The sequence below is a fragment of the Oncorhynchus mykiss genome, chromosome 18 (genome assembly GCF_013265735.2).
Source record: "Oncorhynchus mykiss isolate Arlee chromosome 18, USDA_OmykA_1.1, whole genome shotgun sequence".
Taxonomy (NCBI): domain Eukaryota; kingdom Metazoa; phylum Chordata; class Actinopteri; order Salmoniformes; family Salmonidae; genus Oncorhynchus; species Oncorhynchus mykiss.
The window spans coordinates 11780610-11802966 of NC_048582.1; the positions used below are offsets into that span (position 1 = coordinate 11780610).

Genomic DNA, 22357 nt, shown 5'->3' on the forward strand with positions numbered 1-22357 from the left:
TCACGTCACCCAGCATGCATCATAATATCAGTATGTATTTAAAACAACTCGTGTTGAGACATTTGTGCTCACGTCACCCAGCATGCATCATAATATCAGTATGTATTTAAAACAACTCAAGTGTTGAGACATTTGTGCTCACGTCACCCAGCATGCATCATAATATCAGTATGTATTTAAAACAACTCGTGTTGAGACATTTGTGCTCACGTCACCCAGCATGCATCATAATATCAGTATGTATTTAAAACAACTCGTGTTGAGACATTTGTGCTCACGTCACCCAGCATGCATCATAATATCAGTATGTATTTAAAACAACTCAAGTGTTGAGAGTTTGAAGCAACCTGATGCTTTTATTCTGGTTACATAAATGTAAAAATGTAGCTTCTAATCCAGATACTGGATTTTTATTCACATTTAATATTTTCATTGCAATTACCATGTCTTTGTAATTAGTACTGTAACTACCTAGTAATTAATACTGTAACTACCTAGTAATTAATACTGTAACTACCTAGTCATTCATACTGTAACTACCTAGTCATTCATACTGTAACTACCTATTCATTCATACTGTAACTACCTATTCATTCATACTGTAACTACCTACCTAGTCATTCATACTGTAACTACCTATTCATTCATACTGTAACTACCTAGTAATTAATACTGTAACTACCTAGTCATTCATACTGGAACTACCTATTCATTCATACTGTAACAAAATGCTTCCTTATTAACGTTCAATTAGCCATTTCAGAAGGAAGAACCGGGTGATTTATTTCAAGCAAATATATTTGATTTATTTGTTTGTTTTCGTAAATTCGTAAATTCTTAAATTAAACACATTCTCTTTGGTAAACAAGCACATTGACAACAGTCAGAACTGAAGCCGTCGTTGCAGAGTATCAGGAAAAGCCACAAAGTAAGATGAAATGTGACTTGTCACAAAAAGGCCTGAGGTTCACAAAGTACAGAGCAGAATAAGGAGATACCATCTAGAGAACACTTCTCCCAGCCAGACGGAGAGGCTGAATAAGGAGATACCATCTAGAGAACACTTCTCCCAGCCAGACGGAGAGGCTGAATAACGAGATACCATCTAGAGAACACTTCTCCCAGCCAGACGGAGAGGCTGAATAACGAGATACCATCTAGAGAACACTTCTCCCAGCCAGACGGAGAGGCTGAATAAGGAGATACCATCTAGAGAACACTTCTCCCAGCCAGACGGAGAGGCTGAATAAGGAGATACCATCTAGAGAACACTTCTCCCAGCCAGACGGAGAGGCTGAATAAGGAGATACCATCTAGAGAACACTTCTCCCAGCCAGAAGGAGAGGCTGAATAACGAGATACCATCTAGAGAACACTTCTCCCAGCCAGACGGAAAGGCTGAATAAGGAGATACCATCTAGAGAACACTTCTCCCAGCCAGACGGAGAGGCTGAATAAGGAGATACCATCTAGAGAACACTTCTCCCAGCCAGACGGAGAGGCTGGACACCTGAACAACATATATAAATAGGTAGAAAACATTCCTTGATCTACATCTGAATATAAACTATATTTATAAAATCAACACAACCTCTTCTAGTGTTTTATAACCTACACTAGATGAGGTCCAATACTCCAGTCCCTATGGTAACATTACCACTATAAAGGCCACAAAGTGAATCCAATGAGATAATATGTAGTTTCTACTTCACACATTCAACAGTCCAGTGTGGAAGCTATGGATAGGGCTACTCGTCTTCCTCATTGTCCTCAGACTCTGTAGACGAAAGAAAGAGATGACCAATATTACCAGTCAGTGACTGCTGTTATAACACATGTTATAACCACTTAAGATAGACTCCATAGCCATTCTGTATCACGGGTTATCACTAGGGATGCCGGGTTGGAAGATTGTGTGGGGATGTGTGTCGCGCTCACCTGCTGTGATGGAGTGGTTGAGTTGGGCCAGCATCCTCAGCATGAATGAGGCAGGTACAGTGATGGTGTTCCTGGTCTCCTCCAGCATCAGTTCATTACGGAAGGTCACCTACAGGACACACAGAGCACCAGGTATCAGGAGATCAGAGGTTCCAATGGCTTCATCAATGTCACTATGATGAGAGCCTTTCTGTCCTCCACACACCTGTTTGATTGTAAAGCACACAAATCAGTGGAGGCTGCTGAGGGGAGGACGGCTCCTAATAATGGCTGGAACGGAGCGACTGGAATGCCATCAAACACATAGTAACCATGTGTTTGCAGTATTTTATACCGTTCCACCTACTCCACTCCAGCCATTACCACGAGCCCATCCTTCCCAATTAAGGTGCCACCAACCTCCTGTGACATGAATGTTTTTATAATGTCACACCTCTTCAGCGAGTACTCTGTTGAATGATGGTGATTCCTCCATCGGTGACCAGATCTTGACGTTGGAATCTATCCCTGATGTGGCTAACACTGGAATGAACAGAAAAATGAACAAATGAATAAACGGGTAACTGCCAAAATAAAGGAAACTCCAACATAAAGTGTCTTAATGGGGCGTTGTGTCACAACAAGCCAGAACAGCTTCAAAGCACCTTGGCATAGATTCTACAAGTGTCTGGAATTCTATTGGAGGGATGCGACACCATTCTTTCAAAAGAAATTCCATCATTTGGCGTTTTGTTGATGGTGGTGGAAAACGCAGTCTCAAGCGCCGCGCCAGAATCTCCAATAGTGTTCAATTGGATTGAGATCTGGTGACTGAGACGGCCATGGCATATGTTTTACATCGTTTTCATGCTCATCTAACCATTCAGTGACCTCTCGTGCCCTGTGGATGGGGACATTGTCATCCTACAGGGGCATAGCCAGGTTGGCCCAAAATGATGGCCTGCCCAGCATATTTATACATCATCCTAAGCATGATGGGATATTAATTGCTTATTTTGGCAGTTACAGTGCATTCGGAAAGTATTCAGACCCCTTCACTTTTTCCACATTTTGTTCCGTTACAGCCTTATTCTAAAATTGTATATATCTGTTATTTTACCAGGTAAGTTGACTGATAACACGTTCTCATTTGCAGCAACAACCTGGGGAATAGTTACAGGGGAGAGGAGAGCCAATTGTAAACTCGGCATTATTAGGTTACCATGATGGTTTGAGGGCCAGATTGGAATTTAGCCAGGGCACCAGGGTTAACACCCCTAGTCTTACAATAAGTGCCATGGGATCTTTAATGACCTCAGAGTCAGGACACTACACAGGGCAGTGTCCCCAATCACTGCCATGGGGCATTGGGACATTTTTTTTAGACCGGAGGAAAGAGTGCCTCCTACTGGCCCTCCAACACCACTTCCAGCAGCATCTGGTCTCCTATCCAGGAACTGACCAGGACCAACCCTGCTTAGCTTCAGAAGCAAGCCAGCAGTGGTGGTATGCTGGTGGTATGCTGCTGGCAAAATAAATGAATTCAATTATAAATGTTTGCAAATTTATTACAAATAAAAAAAAGAAATACCTTATTTACATAAGTATTCAGAGCCTTTGCTGTGAGTCCCTTTGCTGTGAGTCCCTTTGCTGTGAGTCCCTTTGCTATGCATCCTGTTTCCATTGATCATCCTTCAGATGTTTCTACAACTTCATTGGATTCCACCTGTGGTCAATTGATTGGACATGATTTGTCCGTAGAGCTCTGAGACAGGATTGTGTCGAGGCACACATCTGGGGAAGGGTACCAAAACATTTCTGCAGCATTGAAGGTCCCCAAGAACACAGTGTCCTCCATAATTCTTAAACGGAAGAAGTTTGGAACAACCAAGACTCTTCCTAGAGCTGGCCGCCCGACCAAACTGAGCAATCGGGGGAGAAGGGACTTGATCAGGGAGGTGACCAAGAACCCGATGGTCACTCTGACAGAGCTCCAGAGGTCCTCTGTGGAGATGGGAGAACCTTCCAGAAGGACAACCATCTCTGCAGAATTCCACCAATCAGACCTTTATGGTGGAGTGGCAGACGGAAGCCACTCCTCAGTAAAAGGCACATGACAGTCAGCTTGGAGTTTGCCAAAAGGCACCTAAAGGACTCTCAGACCATGAGAAACAAGATTATCTGGTCTGATGAAACCAAGATTGAACTCTTTGGCCTGAATGTAAAGCGTCACGTCTGGAGGAAACCAGGCACCGCTCATCACCTGGCCACCACCATCCTTACGGTGAAGCATGGTGGTGGCTACATCATGCTGTGGAGATGTTTTTCAGCACCAGGGACTGGGAGACTAGTAAGGTTCGAGGCAAAGATGAATGGAGCAAAGTACAGAGAGATCCTTGATGAAAACCTACTCCAGAGCTCAGGACCTCAGACTGGGAATAATGTTCACCTTCCAACACGACAACGACCCTAAGCACACAGCCAAAACAACGCAGGAGTGGGACAAGTCTCTGAATGTCCTTGAGTGGCCCAGCCAGAGCCAGGACTTGAGCCCAATCTAACATCTCTGAAGAGACCTGAAAATAGCTGTGCAGCAATGCTCCCCATCCAACCTGACAGAGCTTGAGAGGATCAGCAGAGAAGAATGGGAGAAACTCCCCCAAATACAGGTGTGCCAAGCTTGTAGTGTCATACCCAAGAAGCCTCAAGGCTGTAATCACTGCCAAAGATGCTTCAACAAAGTACTGAGTAAAGGGTCTGAATACTTATGTAAATGTGATATTGCTGTTTTTATTATTATTATTATATACATTTGCCTCCACAAAAATGGGGTACTGTGTGTAGATTGACGAGGAAAAAAAACTAATTGAATCCATTTTAGAATAAGGCTGTAAAGTAACAAAATGTGGAAAAGGTGAAGAGGTCTGAATACTTTCTGAATGCACCGTACCTGTAAAGTCACAGCCTTCAAGCCTTTGAGTTGTAAGAGCCAGACTGGGTGTTCACTAAAACCACCTTCAGTGTGAGACTGTCAGAAGCAGTGAACTCACGTGGTTCGTAGGGGTGTGGCTGCAGACAGTTGATAACGTGCTGGTCTGCCTCCAGCAGCATTAGGTGTTCCCCTGTCTCTCTGTCCCAGATGAAGATATGACCACAGTCTGAGCCGCTCAGCACAAACTGGTCACCCCAGAAACAACACTGATTGGTCTATAAACAACAACAACAACAAAAGCTTGAATGAGTATTCCACATAGCTACTTCGCAATACCTAAAGCACTGCATGTTAAATATAGCTGACAAGAAGTTGAAGCCGTTATCACCACATATTGCCCAAGGTCCCCCTCTGGTGGACTAAATCATGACTTCAAGCTTGTCTTAATCCTCAGTACTGTTCTACTGTACTGTACCATAGTCCTGGAATTACGGTGGCCCTTGTAGACCTTTTCTACTGAGGGCGTCCCGATACGGCGAGTCTCGCAATCCGCCAACTCCTTCTTCTCTTTCCGCCGCCGAAAAATCTCCTGGATCCGCGCAGCAGCAGAGCGCCTTTCGGAAGGATATACAACATGTCTGTAGAGTCATTAAATCCAATCAAAGTCAAGCCACGTGAGAAGTGTAATTTCTATACTGCAGGTTTAATTTAATGCACTGAGCAACGAGGAAACACCCAACATCAGCAAGTTCCAACTGTTCTATCAACGTTATTTAAGCTACTGATCTGACACATCTATTGTTAGTGAAGAAGAACTCATTCTTAGTTGTTGTTGCCATGGCAAATAATTACCTGAGTACTCTTTCCCCTAATTCTGATCCTCTCAAATTAAATCTATGGAAGGAAGGATGGGAACAAGACATCCACTTTAATAGCCAGACATGACTGTAGTAGTTCAATGATTAACTGTGTAGACCAGCTATGCCTCAGTCAATGCAATCATAGTACCATACCTTTGCATCCATTCCCCAGGGGGCTGTGGTGTGGGCTCCTCTCCCACGCCCTCCACCTCCGACTGGCTGAGGGATGAGATCTGCCTGGTGTCGGACACCTGCTCTGGGCTCCTGATCCGCGGGGGTTCCCCCTGGTCGCTGGCGCCACCGCTGGAGAAGTCCAGTTGGATGGTGCTGCTGGTGGTGCCCTGGTCGCTGTATGTCAGACTCAGGACTGGTTCCCCAGGAGATGGTTGGAGACTTCCTGTCCCCATGCCACTCCTACGGCTCCTCGGGCTCTCCATGGAGGAGGAGAAGCTGGCTGTTGATGTTGGTTGAGACGGGGCTGGATTCCCTAGCACCACAGCCTCCTGGTGAAGCCCACTACCTTGTGGAGCTGCTGCAGGGTCTACCCTGGGTCGTGGCTGTGGACGGGCTCCTCTGTTGTTCTGGGCCTCGCTGGCGTCCTCAAACCAGCGTGACAACATGTCTGACATCCTCTGCATCAGAGACACTCCAGGCCTGGACTCTCCTACAGGAGGAAGAGGGTTCAAAACCCATCATATTACTCATAGACAGTGATGTGAAAGTTTACATCATCTAATAATATCATGCTTATGTATAATTGTATTGTGTTAATCCATGCAATATATATATTTTAATGTAACCTTTATTTAACTAGGCAAGTCAGTTAAGAACAAATTCTTCGCTTAGACCACTGCACCACCTGGGAGCAATAGGACCAAGTGAGAGTGCACTTCTGTCATCGATAGCACACGTGTTGTGTCAGCTGTGTTTAGGTGAGTGGGGACTTAGTGGGGCGAGGAGCTTCTCTTACCGTCCCTCTCCCTCTCGCTCTCTGGCCGTGACAGGGGTCCAGTGTCTGACCAGTCTCCTCTCAGACGCAGACGCTTCTGCTGAGTCTCCTTCTGCTAGGAGAGAAACACAGTGACATTTCATCAGTCGCAGCAGAGCACGGGCACAGGCCTGACCAAAATAACCGCCCTTTCCCTATGGCTGAGACCCCCCACTCCCCTCCTCTTCCCTCCACTGGGGGCTCACATTCCCAGCCCTCACTGCCAGGTGTCTTAGGCTCTGGCAGGCGATACCAGGGGTCTCATACACAAGAAGGAGGGGGACAGGGAGGTTTATCTTAGTGCACATAGGTTACACTAGTTCCGTGGTGTTTGTACAGGAACGGTGACGTTACCTTGTGTTGTATGTATCGAGTTCTGTACAAAATATGCTGCCTCACCCAGCAGATTACCCAGAAGCCCTCTGGCTTATGTGTTCAGCAGCTGTGTGTGTGAGAACACAGCTCAAATGCCTTTCCCAGAACAGATTCAGACAGCAGACCGTTATCTATTGGTGAGGCAAAAATAGCCCAGAGATGGGACAACACATCACCCCCTCTTGTCAACACACACACATACACACACACACAGCATGTCATGTGGTAGAAGCTTCCAGAAACTGGTGTGAGTGCACAGATGTTGTGTAAACTTGAATCCAGTCTTTCGTACTGTGATACACAGTAAGTGAGAGGAATGTTCTCACCTTATTATCCTGTGACGGTCCCTTCAGCTCGCGTCCCTTGTCATCTTTAGGGTCAAACAGGTAGAGATAGTCTGAGGCATAGCTGGCTAGCACCTCCCTGCCGTCCCTACTGAAGGCCAATGAGGTCACGCGACATGACTTGTTGAGCAGGTGCCTCGGTACAAACCTCGCACACATTCCTGCCACCCCGCTTCCTGTCTGGAAACCTGCAGAGTGGATGAGATGTATATAGGAAATTATTATTTTCCATACAGACCTTCAGAAGAAAATGTTATTCTCACCACTGAGCCCAAAGACAATCAAACAGTGATGAACTATGTTATGTACTGTGGTAGTGGGATTCCTTCAAGACTACTGACATTGATAGAATTATTAGTTCATTTTTAGTTATCTGATTGCCTTGAGTTAATAATTATTATTATTATTATCTGGTCGGTGCTTGATTATATTTGTCCTGTTTCACACATGAACATTCTACACGTGTGAATTGGAAATGTGTTTTTAGCATATCCCAAGTCCCCCTGAGACACCCTCAGAGTGGTCACAGCCAGGGACTGCCATTATCAACAGTGACCCTGGAGCTATTAGGGTTAAGTACCTTGCTCAAGGTCATGTCAACAAATGTTTTATCTTATCGGCTCTGGATTCAAACTAGAAACCTTTCTGTTATTGGCCAAACGCTCTAAACGCTAGGCTACCTGTAGCCACCGTTGAGGTTGTGCTTACCTGTTGCTATGGTACCCAGCATTCTCCTGTCATAGATACGGACTGAGCTGTCAGAGCAGCCAGTAGCCAGATAGAAGGATTCCACAGGGGATATGGCTATGGATGTTACTGCTCGCCGACAGTCAATCAGGATGTCCTGGTAAATAAGAAACGATATCTTCATTAAGGGAACTCTGACATCGGTTGTTTGAGTAGTAGGTAAAACTGCTGGTAAACATGGTGGCGAAAAGTCGTTAGTAAAAACAAGTTGCCTTTATACATATGTAACTACACAATAAAACTGTAGTAATAACATCATAGTTACATAAGAAATGTTCATTTGCCTGTAATAGAGTTTAGCTGTACTATCATAACGCAAACCTACCTTTTTACAGTTAGTTTGCCAGCAGCCAGGAGAAACTCGGACATCAAACCACCGGATTGTTCCATCCTCTCCACAGGACAGGAAAGAATGAGGGTCACTAGGTACCGTCAATATCTACCAATAGAAATAGACAGGTATTAGAATAGATCCAGAACCTGCTCTGATTGGGCCGTCGAACAGAATTAGAATTCCTGTCTACTGATAGTCAGGGGGCTTTAGAATAGATCCAGAACCTGCTCTGATTGGGCCGTCGAGCAGAATTAAAATTCCTGTCTACTGATAGACAGGGGGCTTTAGAATAGATCCAGAACCTGCTCTGATTGGGCCGTCGAGCAGAATTAGAATTCCTGTCTACTGATAGACAGGTTTTAGAATAGATCCAGAACCTGCTCTGATTGGGCCGTCGAACAGAATTAGAATTCCTGTCTACTGATAGACAGGGGGCTTTAGAATAGATGACTTTCACTGCAGCAACACACCAAGGACGTATTTATGGTCCACATACCATTCCTACCTTCCACAGCAATAACAGACGTTGAGGTAAATGTGATGGAGATGGAGATGTGATAGATTGGATATATTAATCAACTCTCTTTATTGAATTACACTCCGATGGCGATAAGATTGAAATGCTGGATAACACAGACGCCCCCGCCCCCCTCACCTCGTAGGCGGCACCGTTATGACAGTGGTACTGCAACACAGGGTCCATGTTGGAACCCCTCTCTACGTTGGTGAGGAAGATCTTGCCGTCGGCTGCTGCAGACACGATCATTCTGTCGTTGGTTTGGGGCAGGAACTTGGCACTGAAGATATTGGATCGATGCCATGATGTAATGGATGCCTTGACCTGGAGAGTGGAAAAATAGCGGGGGACTTTATATTGGCACATATATTGTCTCTCTGTCTCTTCTGCGTCAACAGGTTGAAGCATGTGCTGTACGGTGCCTCGATCATAAACAATGTTTTGGCACAAATATGTTGCTTCTTACTTTCCGGCTATATGGGTTCGTGATGACCAGTTTGTCATCATCTGACCCAGATAAGATGTATTCTCCTGTGTCGTTCCAGCATATCGTATTGACCTGTCATGAAAAACAATAACAGCTTGAAAAACACTGGATGATATCATGCAATTGTCACACTGCACTTACACTGTTAACCACTTCTGTAAGGCATGTTGGTACTTACAGAGCCCTCATGTACATCAAGAGTGGCTTCAAGTTTCAACCTTTGAACAAACTCTTTTCTTCCTACAGGAAATCATTATGAAAACATAAGAACAGTTTTAGGTATCCCATAAGGTAGTCCCTTTCACAAAATTATTATTTTAGCCAACACAAATGTTTAAATACAATAAGTAGTCTTTGTAAAGTATGAATTGATATAAAACACTGCTAATAAAAGAAACAGTGTGTCTTAGATCAATTCCTAGCGCAAGGCAGTAGGCTGTTGTAAAACATGTTACTAACACACTGACACATACAGTACAATGACAATAAAGTAGTATATAGACCATTTGCACATAACATATTTAATGAAAACGTTTGTCTCACCTAAGTAGTTACTCCTTGTAAAGTTGTTTATTTTGTTGGAACCGATGGTTCGTTTCCTAATATCCCAAATGAGATTGTTGGTACAGGGCATGGTGTCGAAACACTGTCCGCCTCACAAACAACACACTTTATGCAAGTATTACTGAAATATCTCCACGGAAAAAGTTGAAGTCATGGTGTCTTAAAATTTAGGCTACAAAATATTATTTTTCTGGACTTCAGTCGCTTCTGGAGTTCAGTCGCTACAATTGTTTATATTTGGTATCGTCGTCTGGCTGGCAGACTTTCTCGGATGAACAAATCTCTAGAACACTGAAAAGTTTCACGTTGGTCTCTCATGAAGAAGGTCGTGCTGATGGTATGTGGCCAGGGAGCGTGAGCACTGCGCAGGCCCAGATTAGCCTCCCCCCAAACTCCATGTCCCTCCCTGTTTTGAGCCCCCTACTTCTTGAGCCCTAAATATATTATTGAACTCTTTGTGGTGATCGGCCTGTGAATTAGCCTGTGTAAGTATGTGTTAGTTTTGGTCAATGACAAATTATTATGGTATACATTAGTGCCTAGATAATAATAATAATAATAATACATTGAATTTATAAAGTGCTTTTCGTTGAAAAACAATCTCAAAGTGACACAGTATTTATATAATAACCTTATTATAATATTATAATAATAACCATAGATTCTAGTTTCATCAGACAAAACCGCATCTTCCTACCTGTGTTAAATCCATTGTGTCAGCTGATAATGTGGTTCGTGTCATTTAAAAGTGTGTCCAAGAGTCAGTGTCTGGCTTCAGTTCATTTTTTACATTGTACCATTTCCAATCACGTGTGTAATTCTTGGAAAGTGAAGTAGGATAGGCTTACTGTTCCCTACCAATGGCAGTGGTTTTGGGGCGGAGTTAACGTTCAGTACAACCCCCCTCCCCAATAATAGATGATTCCATCCAGTAAGCATCATAGAGGATAGCCATGCCTGCTGTCAGCTAATGGTTCACACAATCTATTCTGTCTGATCAGTTCAAGTAGCCCAACGACAGGGTGTACCGGTGGTACAATAAAGCGCGTTGCATATTTATTTGATTCTAAACTGTTGGTGCCAAGTTTCAACAGTCACCAGACATGGCTTTAGTTGGAGTTAGAGCTTCATACCACAGGATTCTTAACCAGATAGAGTTTCTACTACCTGGTAAACTGAGACCCATTTACAACCATCCTGCAGGTAAGGACATGATCAATATTACAGCATCAGGTCCTACTAACCCGGCTGTCTCTGTATCACTCTCCTCATGGTGTCTATTGGTTCATGTCTCCTCCCTGTTGTCTATTGATTAATGTCTAAAAGTCTCCCCATCTTCAGAATACACTTTCTCAATATTTAGAAAATGACATGCGATAATTTATCACTATCACCTCTGGATGCTTTCTACTCTTCTATTTGGTAAATAAGAGTGATGTTCAATATAGTGGGACTGTGACTGTCACAAAAGAATGAGCAAACTTACAGTAGCAGTGTATTGGGGTTGGTGAATGGACCCCTGGTCACGAGTGACCTCTGACGGGGTCATCGTCAATGGAGCAAACACAGTTTTATTATAGTGGAGTTGGAATTGTTTCAATGTGACACGAGGCTTGTGTAGCTGATTATAACTTTGAGGTTTATGAGGACAAACAGTCTTGATGCTGCCCAGTCTGTCTGTCACATGCAAACTATCTGAACGTTGATGAGCTAGTACACAGGGCTCTTCTTCCAGCCCTGGGGAGATAACAGAGACAGACTGGTCATGGGGCAATTCTGGCAAATGCCAGATGGGCTGGTCCATCTTTAGCCTGGTGGGCCTGTCAAAATTGTGGGTTTTGCCAAAATTATAATTATTTGGCTAATATCTGGGGTCTCAAGGGGAAAAATGGTCCTGTGTGTTAGAAATGCTTGGGACGATTTCTGGTCCCAGTCCGTCCCTAGGAGTTAGGGCTGATCTCTGAGCTATAGAAGAGTGGTACACAGAAGGTTGTTCCAAGCAGGGGTTCTCCATTCCGGGTTCATGGGATGTTGATAATATCAAAATAGGTTGGCACCATGATCAAGCAGAGGGAAGTCAGTATTAGATGTAAAAGCACAACACATTAATAACAACTTATAGTTGATAAAACAACCAGTCTAGCTATCAAATAGACAAGAGAAGGGAAGCATATGAATGGACAATAGGTGTGTAACTAAATGACGTGCATGCCACTACATGCTGGCACTCTTCAATAAATTATCGCCCTTGGCAAGTTTTCAATTGGCAAGGCATTGATGTACCGGCAGTAGAAGGAGGACAGAGACAAGTTGAGGGCACGAGAATGACAACAGGTGGAATTATCTAGGAAGGGATTTAACCAGTCACTTTCAACGTCGCCTCATCTTAAAACGTTTACTACCACGAATCAGGTCGCAAAGTTTAATGCTTGACAACTTCTGTCACTTCACAGAAAGCCTGAGGCCTACTGGTTCAATTGGCATATCATTTTATTGTGGAATCAACCAACTTTTTGCACAAAACTAAATGTCACATAAATCACTGTAACATTATGTATTCAACACAACTGTCATTGCTAACCTTATAATAATTAACCTTAATAATTAAACCATGTTTTGTTTTCATCTGTAGGTCCAAAGACAGTTTTCTTCTGGGCACCAGTGTGTAAATGGGTAAGTGTTAAAAGATTTGCAGTGAAGCAGTTTAGAGGGTTCAGAGGGTTCAGAGGGCACTGAGGTGTTTAGAGGGTTTTAGGGGAGTGTTTAGGGGAGTGTTTAGAGGGTTCTAGAGAGTGTTTAGAGGAGTGTTTAGAGGGTTCTAGAGAGTGTTTAGAGGGTTCTAGAGAGTGTTCAGAGGGTTCAGAGGGCACTGAGGTGTTTAGAGGGTTTTAGGGGAGTGTTTAGAGGGTTCTAGAGAGTGTTTAGAGGGTTCTAGAGAGTGTTCAGAGGGTTCTGAGAGTTTGAGGGTTCGGAGAGTTTAACATTGTGTTCATTGAGCAGACACTCTTATACTGAGTGCATACAGTTTTGTACTGGTCCCTCATGGGAATCGAACCCACAACCGTGGCGTTGCAACGGCATGCTCTGTCAACTGAGCCACACGGTAAATTAAGACTGCACAGAGGCAGCATGCAGAAACTCATAAGAAGCATGTAAGAGTGGAAATGGGAGTGAATAATAATGCATTGGTAATGCCTGAGCTGTGTCTACATATTCCTTCCTGTCATGTGAACTGATTGAGGTCGCTTCTAGAGAATGAAGTCACATTTTATAAGCTCCTGTATTCTGCCTCTGTCTAATCTTAATATTCCATACAGTTAATGTTCCACTCTCTGACCCTCCAAACGGTGTTATATAATGGTCCTGTGATGTAGTACACATATGCATGGTTGTGTGACCCCCCCCCCCCCCCCCCTCCCCCTCTGTCTCTCTCTCTCTCTGTTTCTCTATGTCTCTCTGTCTCTCTCTTTCTACAGGGTCTTGTTTTTGCGGGTCTGGCTGATATGACCCGACCGGCTGATAAACTGAGTCTCTCTCAGTCTGGAGTACTCATGACTACAGGTAATGGAGCAATGAGGACAGAGAGGACAGGAAGTGTGTGTTTGTGTGTGTGTGTTGGGTGTGTGCCTGTGTGTGTGTGTGCGAGTGTGTGAATGCGTGCGTGCGAGTGTGTACATGCATGTGTGTGTGCGAGTGTGTGCATGAGTGCATGCGAGAGTGTGTGTAGCTTGATGACCCTTCAGATGAACTGTTCACTGATAGAATTACTGGCATGGATTCAGACATGATGGCATGGAACTTTCACACCTGCCCCTGCATCATGGGTTTTCCATTGCTGCTTTGTAAAAGCCCCACTGACTGTTAACAAGGACTGTAACGGTATGTCCCTGTGTGATAGCACTGTCCTTAAATTACACAAGATGACCCGTGCCTGTTTGAGACTACTCTATCTCAGACTATTTTCAATTAGAGATGATAATCGTGTTTTGGTCCTCGGATACGGCTAGTTACAAACCACTACCGGATGTTTTCCACAACGTGATGTCATTAGCTGTTGATTTGTGTTAAGGTATGGAGTTAGGTAGTGCACAGGGCATAGTTATACAATCCATTTTCCACTTCCAAACCCATCCCTAGGTGGCAGCAGCAACCGGGTCAGGTGCTGGGCTGTGCTAGCCAGGTGTTACTCTGGGCATCTTTTGGGCAGCCTTTGTATTTTCCTTTCTGTAAATATTTATTTTGGTCACCATCACTTGAACCAACAATAACCTGCTTGGGCTGGCCGACCACCAAGTCTCACCAGAGCTAGCCCTGATCCTGGTCAGGTGTCTCCTAGCCGGTACCCCCACATACAACACTGATTATCCCTGATCCTGGTCAGGTGTCTCCTAGTCGGTACCCCCACATACAACACTGATTATCCCTGATCCTGGTCAGGTGTCTCCTAGCCGGTACCCCCACATACAACACTGACTAGCCCTGATCCTGGTCAGGTGTCTCCTAGCCGGTACCCCCACATACAACACTGACTAGCCCTGATCCTGGTCAGGTGTCTCCTAGCCGGTACCCCCACATACAACACTGACTAGCCCTGATCCTGGTCAGGTGTCTCCTAGCCGGTACCCCCACATACAACACTGACTAGCCCTGATCCTGGTCAGGTGTCTCCTAGCCGGTACCCCCACATACAACACTGACTAGCCCTGATCCTGGTCAGGTGTCTCCTAGCCGGTACCCCCACATACAACACTGACTAGCCCTGATCCTGGTCAGATGTCTCCTAGCCGGGACCCTCACATACAACACTGACTAGCCCTGATCCTGGTCAGGTGTCTCCTAGCCGGTACCCCCACATACAACACTGACTAGCCCTGATCCTGGTCAGGTGTCTCCTAGCCGGTACCCCCACATACAACACTGATTATCTCTGATCCTGGTCAGGTGTCTCCTAGCCGGTACCCCCACATACAACACTGACTAGCCCTGATCCTGGTCAGGTGTCTCCTAGCCGGTACCCCCACATACAACACTGACTAGCCCTGATCCTGGTCAGGTGTCTCCTAGCCGGTACCCCCACATACAACACTGACTAGCCCTGATCCTGGTCAGGTGTCTCCTAGCCGGTACCCCCACATACACTGACTAGCCCTGATCCTGGTCAGATGTCTCCTAGACGGTACCCCCACATACAACACTGATTATCCCTGATCCTGGTCAGATGTCTCCTAGCCGGTACCCTCACATACAACACTGACTAGCCCTGATCCTGGTCAAATGTCTCCTAGCCGGTATCCCCACATACAACACTGACTAGCCCTGATCCTGGTCAGATGTCTCCTAGCCGGTACCCCCACATACAACACTGACTAGCCCTGATCCTGGTCAGATGTCTCCTAGCCGGTACCCCCACATAAAACACTGACTAGCCCTGATCCTGGTCAGGTGTCTCCTAGCCGGTACCCCCACATACAACACTGACTAGCCCTGATCCTGGTCAGGTGTCTCCTAGCCGGTACCCCCACATACAACACTGACTAGCCCTGATCCTGGTCAGGTGTCTCCTAGCCGGTACCCCCACATACAACACTGACTAGCCCTGATCCTGGTCAGATGTCTCCTAGCCGGGACCCTCACATACAACACTGACTAGCCCTGATCCTGGTCAGGTGTCTCCTAGCCGGTACCCCCACATACAACACTGACTAGCCCTGATCCTGGTCAGGTGTCTCCTAGCCGGTACCCCCACATACAACACTGATTATCTCTGATCCTGGTCAGGTGTCTCCTAGCCGGTACCCCCACATACAACACTGACTAGCCCTGATCCTGGTCAGGTGTCTCCTAGCCGGTACCCCCACATACAACACTGACTAGCCCTGATCCTGGTCAGGTGTCTCCTAGCCGGTATCCCCACATACAACACTGACTAGCCCTGATCCTGGTCAGGTGTCTCCTAGCCGGTACCCCCACATACACTGACTAGCCCTGATCCTGGTCAGATGTCTCCTAGCCGGTACCCCCACATACAACACTGATTATCCCTGATCCTGGTCAGATGTCTCCTAGCCGGTACCCTCACATACAACACTGACTAGCCCTGATCCTGGTCAAATGTCTCCTAGCCGGTATCCCCACATACAACACTGACTAGCCCTGATCCTGGTCAGGTGTCTCCTAGCCGGTACCCCCACATACAACACTGACTAGCCCTGATCCTGGTCAGATGTCTCCTAGCCAGTACCCCCACATACAACACTGACTAGCCCTGATCCTGGTCAGATGTCTCCTAGCCGGTACCCTCACATACAACACTGACTAGCCCTGATCCTGGTCAGGTGTCTCCTAGCCGGTACCCCCACATAAAACACTGACTAGCCCTGATCCTGGTCAGATGTCTCCTAGCCGGTACCCCCACATACAACACTGACTAGCCCTGATCCTGGTCAGATGTCTCCCAGCCGGTACCCCCACATACAACACTGACTAGCCTTGATCCTGGTCAGATGTCTCCCAGCCGGTACCCTCACATAAAACACTGACTAGCCCTGATCCTGGTCAGATGTCTCCTAGCCGGTACCCCCACATACAACACTGACTAGCCCTGATCCTGGTCAGATGTCTGCTAGCCGGTACCCTCACATAAAACACTGACTAACCTTGCTCCTGGTCAGATGTCTCCAAACCGGTACCCCCACATACAACACTGACTAGCCCTGATCCTGGTCAGATGTCTCCTAGCCGGGACCCTCACATACAACACTGACTAGCCCTGATCCTGGTCAGGTGTCTCCTAGCCGGTACCCCCACATACAACACTGACTAGCCCTGATCCTGGTCAGGTGTCTCCTAGCCGGTACCCCCACATACAACACTGATTATCTCTGATCCTGGTCAGGTGTCTCCTAGCCGGTACCCCCACATACAACACTGACTAGCCCTGATCCTGGTCAGGTGTCTCCTAGCCGGTACCCCCACATACAACACTGACTAGCCCTGATCCTGGTCAGGTGTCTCCTAGCCGGTACCCCCACATACAACACTGACTAGCCCTGATCCTGGTCAGGTGTCTCCTAGCCGGTACCCCCACATACACTGACTAGCCCTGATCCTGGTCAGATGTCTCCTAGACGGTACCCCCACATACAACACTGATTATCCCTGATCCTGGTCAGATGTCTCCTAGCCGGTACCCTCACATACAACACTGACTAGCCCTGATCCTGGTCAAATGTCTCCTAGCCGGTATCCCCACATACAACACTGACTAGCCCTGATCCTGGTCAGATGTCTCCTAGCCGGTACCCCCACATACAACACTGACTAGCCCTGATCCTGGTCAGATGTCTCCTAGCCGGTACCCCCACATAAAACACTGACTAGCCCTGATCCTGGTCAGGTGTCTCCTAGCCGGTACCCCCACATACAACACTGACTAGCCCTGATCCTGGTCAGGTGTCTCCTAGCCGGTACCCCCACATACAACACTGACTAGCCCTGATCCTGGTCAGGTGTCTCCTAGCCGGTACCCCCACATACAACACTGACTAGCCCTGATCCTGGTCAGATGTCTCCTAGCCGGGACCCTCACATACAACACTGACTAGCCCTGATCCTGGTCAGGTGTCTCCTAGCCGGTACCCCCACATACAACACTGACTAGCCCTGATCCTGGTCAGGTGTCTCCTAGCCGGTACCCCCACATACAACACTGATTATCTCTGATCCTGGTCAGGTGTCTCCTAGCCGGTACCCCCACATACAACACTGACTAGCCCTGATCCTGGTCAGGTGTCTCCTAGCCGGTACCCCCACATACAACACTGACTAGCCCTGATCCTGGTCAGGTGTCTCCTAGCCGGTATCCCCACATACAACACTGACTAGCCCTGATCCTGGTCAGGTGTCTCCTAGCCGGTACCCCCACATACACTGACTAGCCCTGATCCTGGTCAGATGTCTCCTAGCCGGTACCCCCACATACAACACTGATTATCCCTGATCCTGGTCAGATGTCTCCTAGCCGGTACCCTCACATACAACACTGACTAGCCCTGATCCTGGTCAAATGTCTCCTAGCCGGTATCCCCACATACAACACTGACTAGCCCTGATCCTGGTCAGGTGTCTCCTAGCCGGTACCCCCACATACAACACTGACTAGCCCTGATCCTGGTCAGATGTCTCCTAGCCAGTACCCCCACATACAACACTGACTAGCCCTGATCCTGGTCAGATGTCTCCTAGCCGGTACCCTCACATACAACACTGACTAGCCCTGATCCTGGTCAGGTGTCTCCTAGCCGGTACCCCCACATAAAACACTGACTAGCCCTGATCCTGGTCAGATGTCTCCTAGCCGGTACCCCCACATACAACACTGACTAGCCCTGATCCTGGTCAGATGTCTCCCAGCCGGTACCCCCACATACAACACTGACTAGCCCTGATCCTGGTCAGATGTCTCCCAGCCGGTACCCTCACATAAAACACTGACTAGCCCTGATCCTGGTCAGATGTCTCCTAGCCGGTACCCCCACATACAACACTGACTAGCCCTGATCCTGGTCAGATGTCTGCTAGCCGGTACCCTCACATAAAACACTGACTAACCTTGCTCCTGGTCAGATGTCTCCAAACCGGTACCCCCACATACAACACTGACTAGCCCTGATCCTGGTCAGATGTCTCCTAGCCGGTACCCTCACATACAACACTGACTAGCCCTGATCCTGGTCAGATGTCTCCTAGCCGGAACCCTCACATACAACACTGACTAGCCCTGATCCTGGTCAGATGTCTCCTAGCCGGTACCCCCACATACAACACTGACTAGCCCTGATCCTGGTCAGATGTCTCCTAGCCGGTACCCCCACATAAAACACTGACTAGCCCTGATCCTGGTCAGATGTCTCCTAGTCGGTACCCTCACATACAACACTGACTAGCCCTGATCCTGGTCAGATGTCTCCTAGCTGGTACCCTCACATAAAACACTGACTAGCCCTGATCCTGGTCAGATGTCTCCTAGCCGGTACCCCCACATACAACACTGACTAGCCCTGATCCTGGTCAGATGTCTCCTAGCCGGTACCCCCACATAAAACACTGACTAGCCTTGCTCCTGGTCAGATGTCTCCAAACCGGTACCCCCACATACAACACTGACTAGCCCTGATCCTGGTCAGATGTCTCCTAGTCGGTACCCTCACATACAACACTGACTAGCCCTGATCCTGGTCAGATGTCTCCTAGCTGGTACCCTCACATAAAACACTGACTAGCCCTGATCCTGGTCAGATGTCTCCTAGCCGGTACCCCCACATACAACACTGACTAGCCCTGATCCTGGTCAGATGTCTCCTAGCCGGTACCCCCACATAAAACACTGACTAGCCCTGATCCTGGTCAGATGTCTCCTAGTCGGTACCCTCACATACAACACTGACTAGCCCTGATCCTGGTCAGATGTCTCCTAGCTGGTACCCTCACATAAAACACTGACTAGCCCTGATCCTGGTCAGATGTCTCCTAGTCGGTACCCCCACATAAAACACTGATTATCCCTGATCCTGGTCAGATGTCTCCTAGTCGGTACCCCCACATACAACACTGATTATCCCTGATCCTGGTCAGGTGTCCCCTAGCCGGTACCCCCACATACAACACTGACTAGCCCTGATCCTGGTCAGGTGTCTCCTAGCCGGTACCCCCACATACAACACTGATTATCTCTGATCCTGGTCAGATGTCTCCTAGCCGGTACCCCCACATAAAACACTGATTATCCCTGATCCTGGTCAGGTGTCTCCTAGCCGGTACCCCCACATACAACACTGATTATCCCTGATCCTGGTCAGGTGTCTCCTAGCCGGTACCCCCACATAAAACACTGATTATCCCTGATCCTGGTCAGGTGTCTCCTAGCCGGTACCCCCACATAAAACACTGACTAGCCCTGATCCTGGTCAGGTGTCTCCTAGCCGGTACCCCCACATAAAACACTGACTAGCCCTGATCCTGGTCAGATGTCTCCTAGCCGGTACCCCCACATAAAACACTGACTAGCCCTGATCCTGGTCAGGTGTCTCCTAGCCGGTACCCCCACATAAAACAGTGACATACTCTTAGCCCTCAAAATTATGAAAAAAGTAGGAAAAGCAAATATTGGATTTTTATACGCATTATGCAACAGTAACACATTTCTGAAGCAGAAACAACATTCAGATGCTCCAACTTTACCTGTCCCTTTACCTGTCCTTTTACATGTCCCTTTACCTGTCCCTTTACCTGTCATTTTACCTGTCCCTTTACCTGTCCCTTTACATGTCCTTTTACCTGCCCCTTTACCTGTCCTTTTACCTGTCCATTTACCTGTCCCTTTACATGTCCTTTTACCCGTCCCTTTACCTGTCCCTTTACCTGTCCCTTTACCTGTCCTGTAACCTGTCCTTTTACCTGTCCCTTTACCTGTCCCTTTACCTGTCCCTTTACCTGTCCCTTTACCTGTCTCTCCACTATTTTACAGGTGTTATTTGGTCCAGATGGTCCCTGGTCATCATTCCCAAGAATTGGTTTCTGTTTTGTTGCAACTGTTTTCTTGGTGCGTCAGGAGCCACTCAACTCTTTAGAATCTGGATGTGAGTGGAACAGACAGTTAGATACAGAGCTACACACCAACTTGTGCCCTATTCAATCAAACCATATTAGGGGGGGGGAAATCATAATAATTTGTCAATGTACTGTATGTCAGTCATTGTTTGACAACAGGCTTGTTAAATACACAGTACCGCTCTGAAGGGCAAAGTGTGCTTGGTCACACATTTATGACAGCTTGTGACATTGTCCTTGGGCTTTGCCTTCTTTGTTGTGGTTTAAACCAGGCACATTATATGCCAAGCCTTCTGCCCTTGTGTTTTTCCTGTCAACTGAGTGATATAACCACAGAGATAAATGTAGATCCTGTTCTGCCTCTATGGATACAACACTGAATAAGTCTGTGGTGTCTACTGCTTTGGAAAGCGCATTTGTCAGAATTAGCTAACCGGCCCTAAAAGTTGTATTTGTTTCTGTGTGATCACTAGACTACAGTCCATATCAAACAATCTGTTACTCTATAACTACTTGTCTTTAATTTGGTTACACTTTAAAATCAGAGATACGGATACTTTTATAAAGTCCACCAGGGTCTCTTCCTGAATGTAAAGGATAGCATGCCTGCCAACTTGTCTTTGCTCTCAAATCAAATCAATTTGTTTTATTTGTCACATACACATGGTTAGCAGATGTTAATGCGAGTGTAGCGAAATGCTTGTGCTTCTAGTTCCAACAATGCAGTAATAACCAACGAGTAATCTAGCTAACAATCCCAAAACTACTACCTTATACACACAAGTGTAAAGGGATAAAGAATATGTACATAATGTACATAATATGTACATAAAGATACATGAATGAGTGATGGTACAGAGTGGCATAGGCAAGATGCAGTAGATGGTATCGAGTGCAGTATATACATATGAGATGAGTATGTAAACAAAGTGGCATAGGTCTCTGAGACCTATGATTAGTCTGTTTGAACCTTTATTTTGGTTTGTTAAGGTCGGAGGTCAACCCTGTCCCTCTGTGTTTCTAGGTACCAACAGGAGGTAAAGAAGCAACAAGAAGCAGAGGCTGCTGAACTAAAAATAAAGCAGTTAGCAGAAGCCCATCCATTGTTGGATTATTTAGAACTAGCGACACTAACTAACTAGTGGATCTGATTAACTTGATTAAATGCAATTTCATCTTTGAGGACATCAACGACCACAGAATCGTCCAACTCAATAACACCCTTCCCTCTGCAAAACACAATTCATGCTGTTAATGAATAAGTATGAGGTGATGATGTGAGGATGACAGCACGTCTGCGTGAGGATGATGGTAAAATATTAGTAAAAGGTAAGATTAGGCAAAGAAACATACACATTTACAAATTCACACAACACTTTAAAGATGGTGAATGTTTGAGACTGATGATGGTTAATGTTGTATTTTTCAACACTAACACTTTGTTTTAGCCTTTTACCTCTTTGTCTGATTTTAGGACGTTGTGGTGTGTATATATTTATTGAAAATAAATTCTACATTTGGGATAAAACTGTTCCTGACTTGAAGAAACCCTTCTCATGTGCATGAGGTTATTAATGGCCAACTTGATCATAAGCTAAGTTAAAAGATAAGCGTGGCCTCTTCAGTTTATTGTTTACATTGTGTCTTTGCCATGTACAGTCCACATCACATGTGGGGCGCATTC

The 22357-nt window shown here is 46.3% G+C and overlaps 2 protein-coding genes across 5 annotated transcripts; one reads left to right on the top strand and one right to left on the bottom strand.

The window, feature by feature from the left end:
* Nucleotides 1-329: 329 nt before the first annotated feature.
* LOC110497052 (DDB1- and CUL4-associated factor 6) lies at nucleotides 330-10621 on the bottom strand. 4 transcript variants are annotated; one of them, XM_036951837.1, is made up of 15 exons: nucleotides 10045-10621; nucleotides 9680-9741; nucleotides 9481-9573; nucleotides 9153-9338; nucleotides 8489-8602; nucleotides 8125-8260; nucleotides 7399-7604; nucleotides 6680-6773; nucleotides 5863-6373; nucleotides 5702-5743; nucleotides 5325-5487; nucleotides 4968-5124; nucleotides 2372-2460; nucleotides 1939-2047; nucleotides 330-1777 (listed from the first exon to the last, which is right to left on the bottom strand). In XM_036951837.1, exons 1-15 carry the CDS (start codon nucleotides 10133-10135, stop codon nucleotides 1749-1751), a joined length of 2082 nt encoding a protein of 693 aa, XP_036807732.1. In that variant the 5' UTR covers nucleotides 10136-10621; the 3' UTR covers nucleotides 330-1748. The 4 variants fall into 4 exon arrangements, with proteins under 4 accessions (XP_036807732.1, XP_036807734.1, XP_036807733.1 ...); XM_036951839.1 differs by having other exon boundaries at nucleotides 5325-5463; nucleotides 10045-10620; XM_036951838.1 differs by having other exon boundaries at nucleotides 6680-6770; nucleotides 10045-10619.
* Nucleotides 10622-10991: 370 nt separating this feature from the next.
* LOC118941042 (mitochondrial pyruvate carrier 2-like) lies at nucleotides 10992-22129 on the top strand. Its single transcript, XM_036951383.1, has 5 exons — nucleotides 10992-11268; nucleotides 12698-12738; nucleotides 13542-13626; nucleotides 20591-20702; nucleotides 21698-22129. The coding sequence occupies exons 1-5, from the start codon at nucleotides 11169-11171 to the stop codon at nucleotides 21813-21815; spliced, it is 456 nt and encodes a 151-aa protein (XP_036807278.1). The 5' UTR covers nucleotides 10992-11168; the 3' UTR covers nucleotides 21816-22129.
* The last annotated feature ends 228 nt before the right edge of the window (nucleotides 22130-22357 follow it).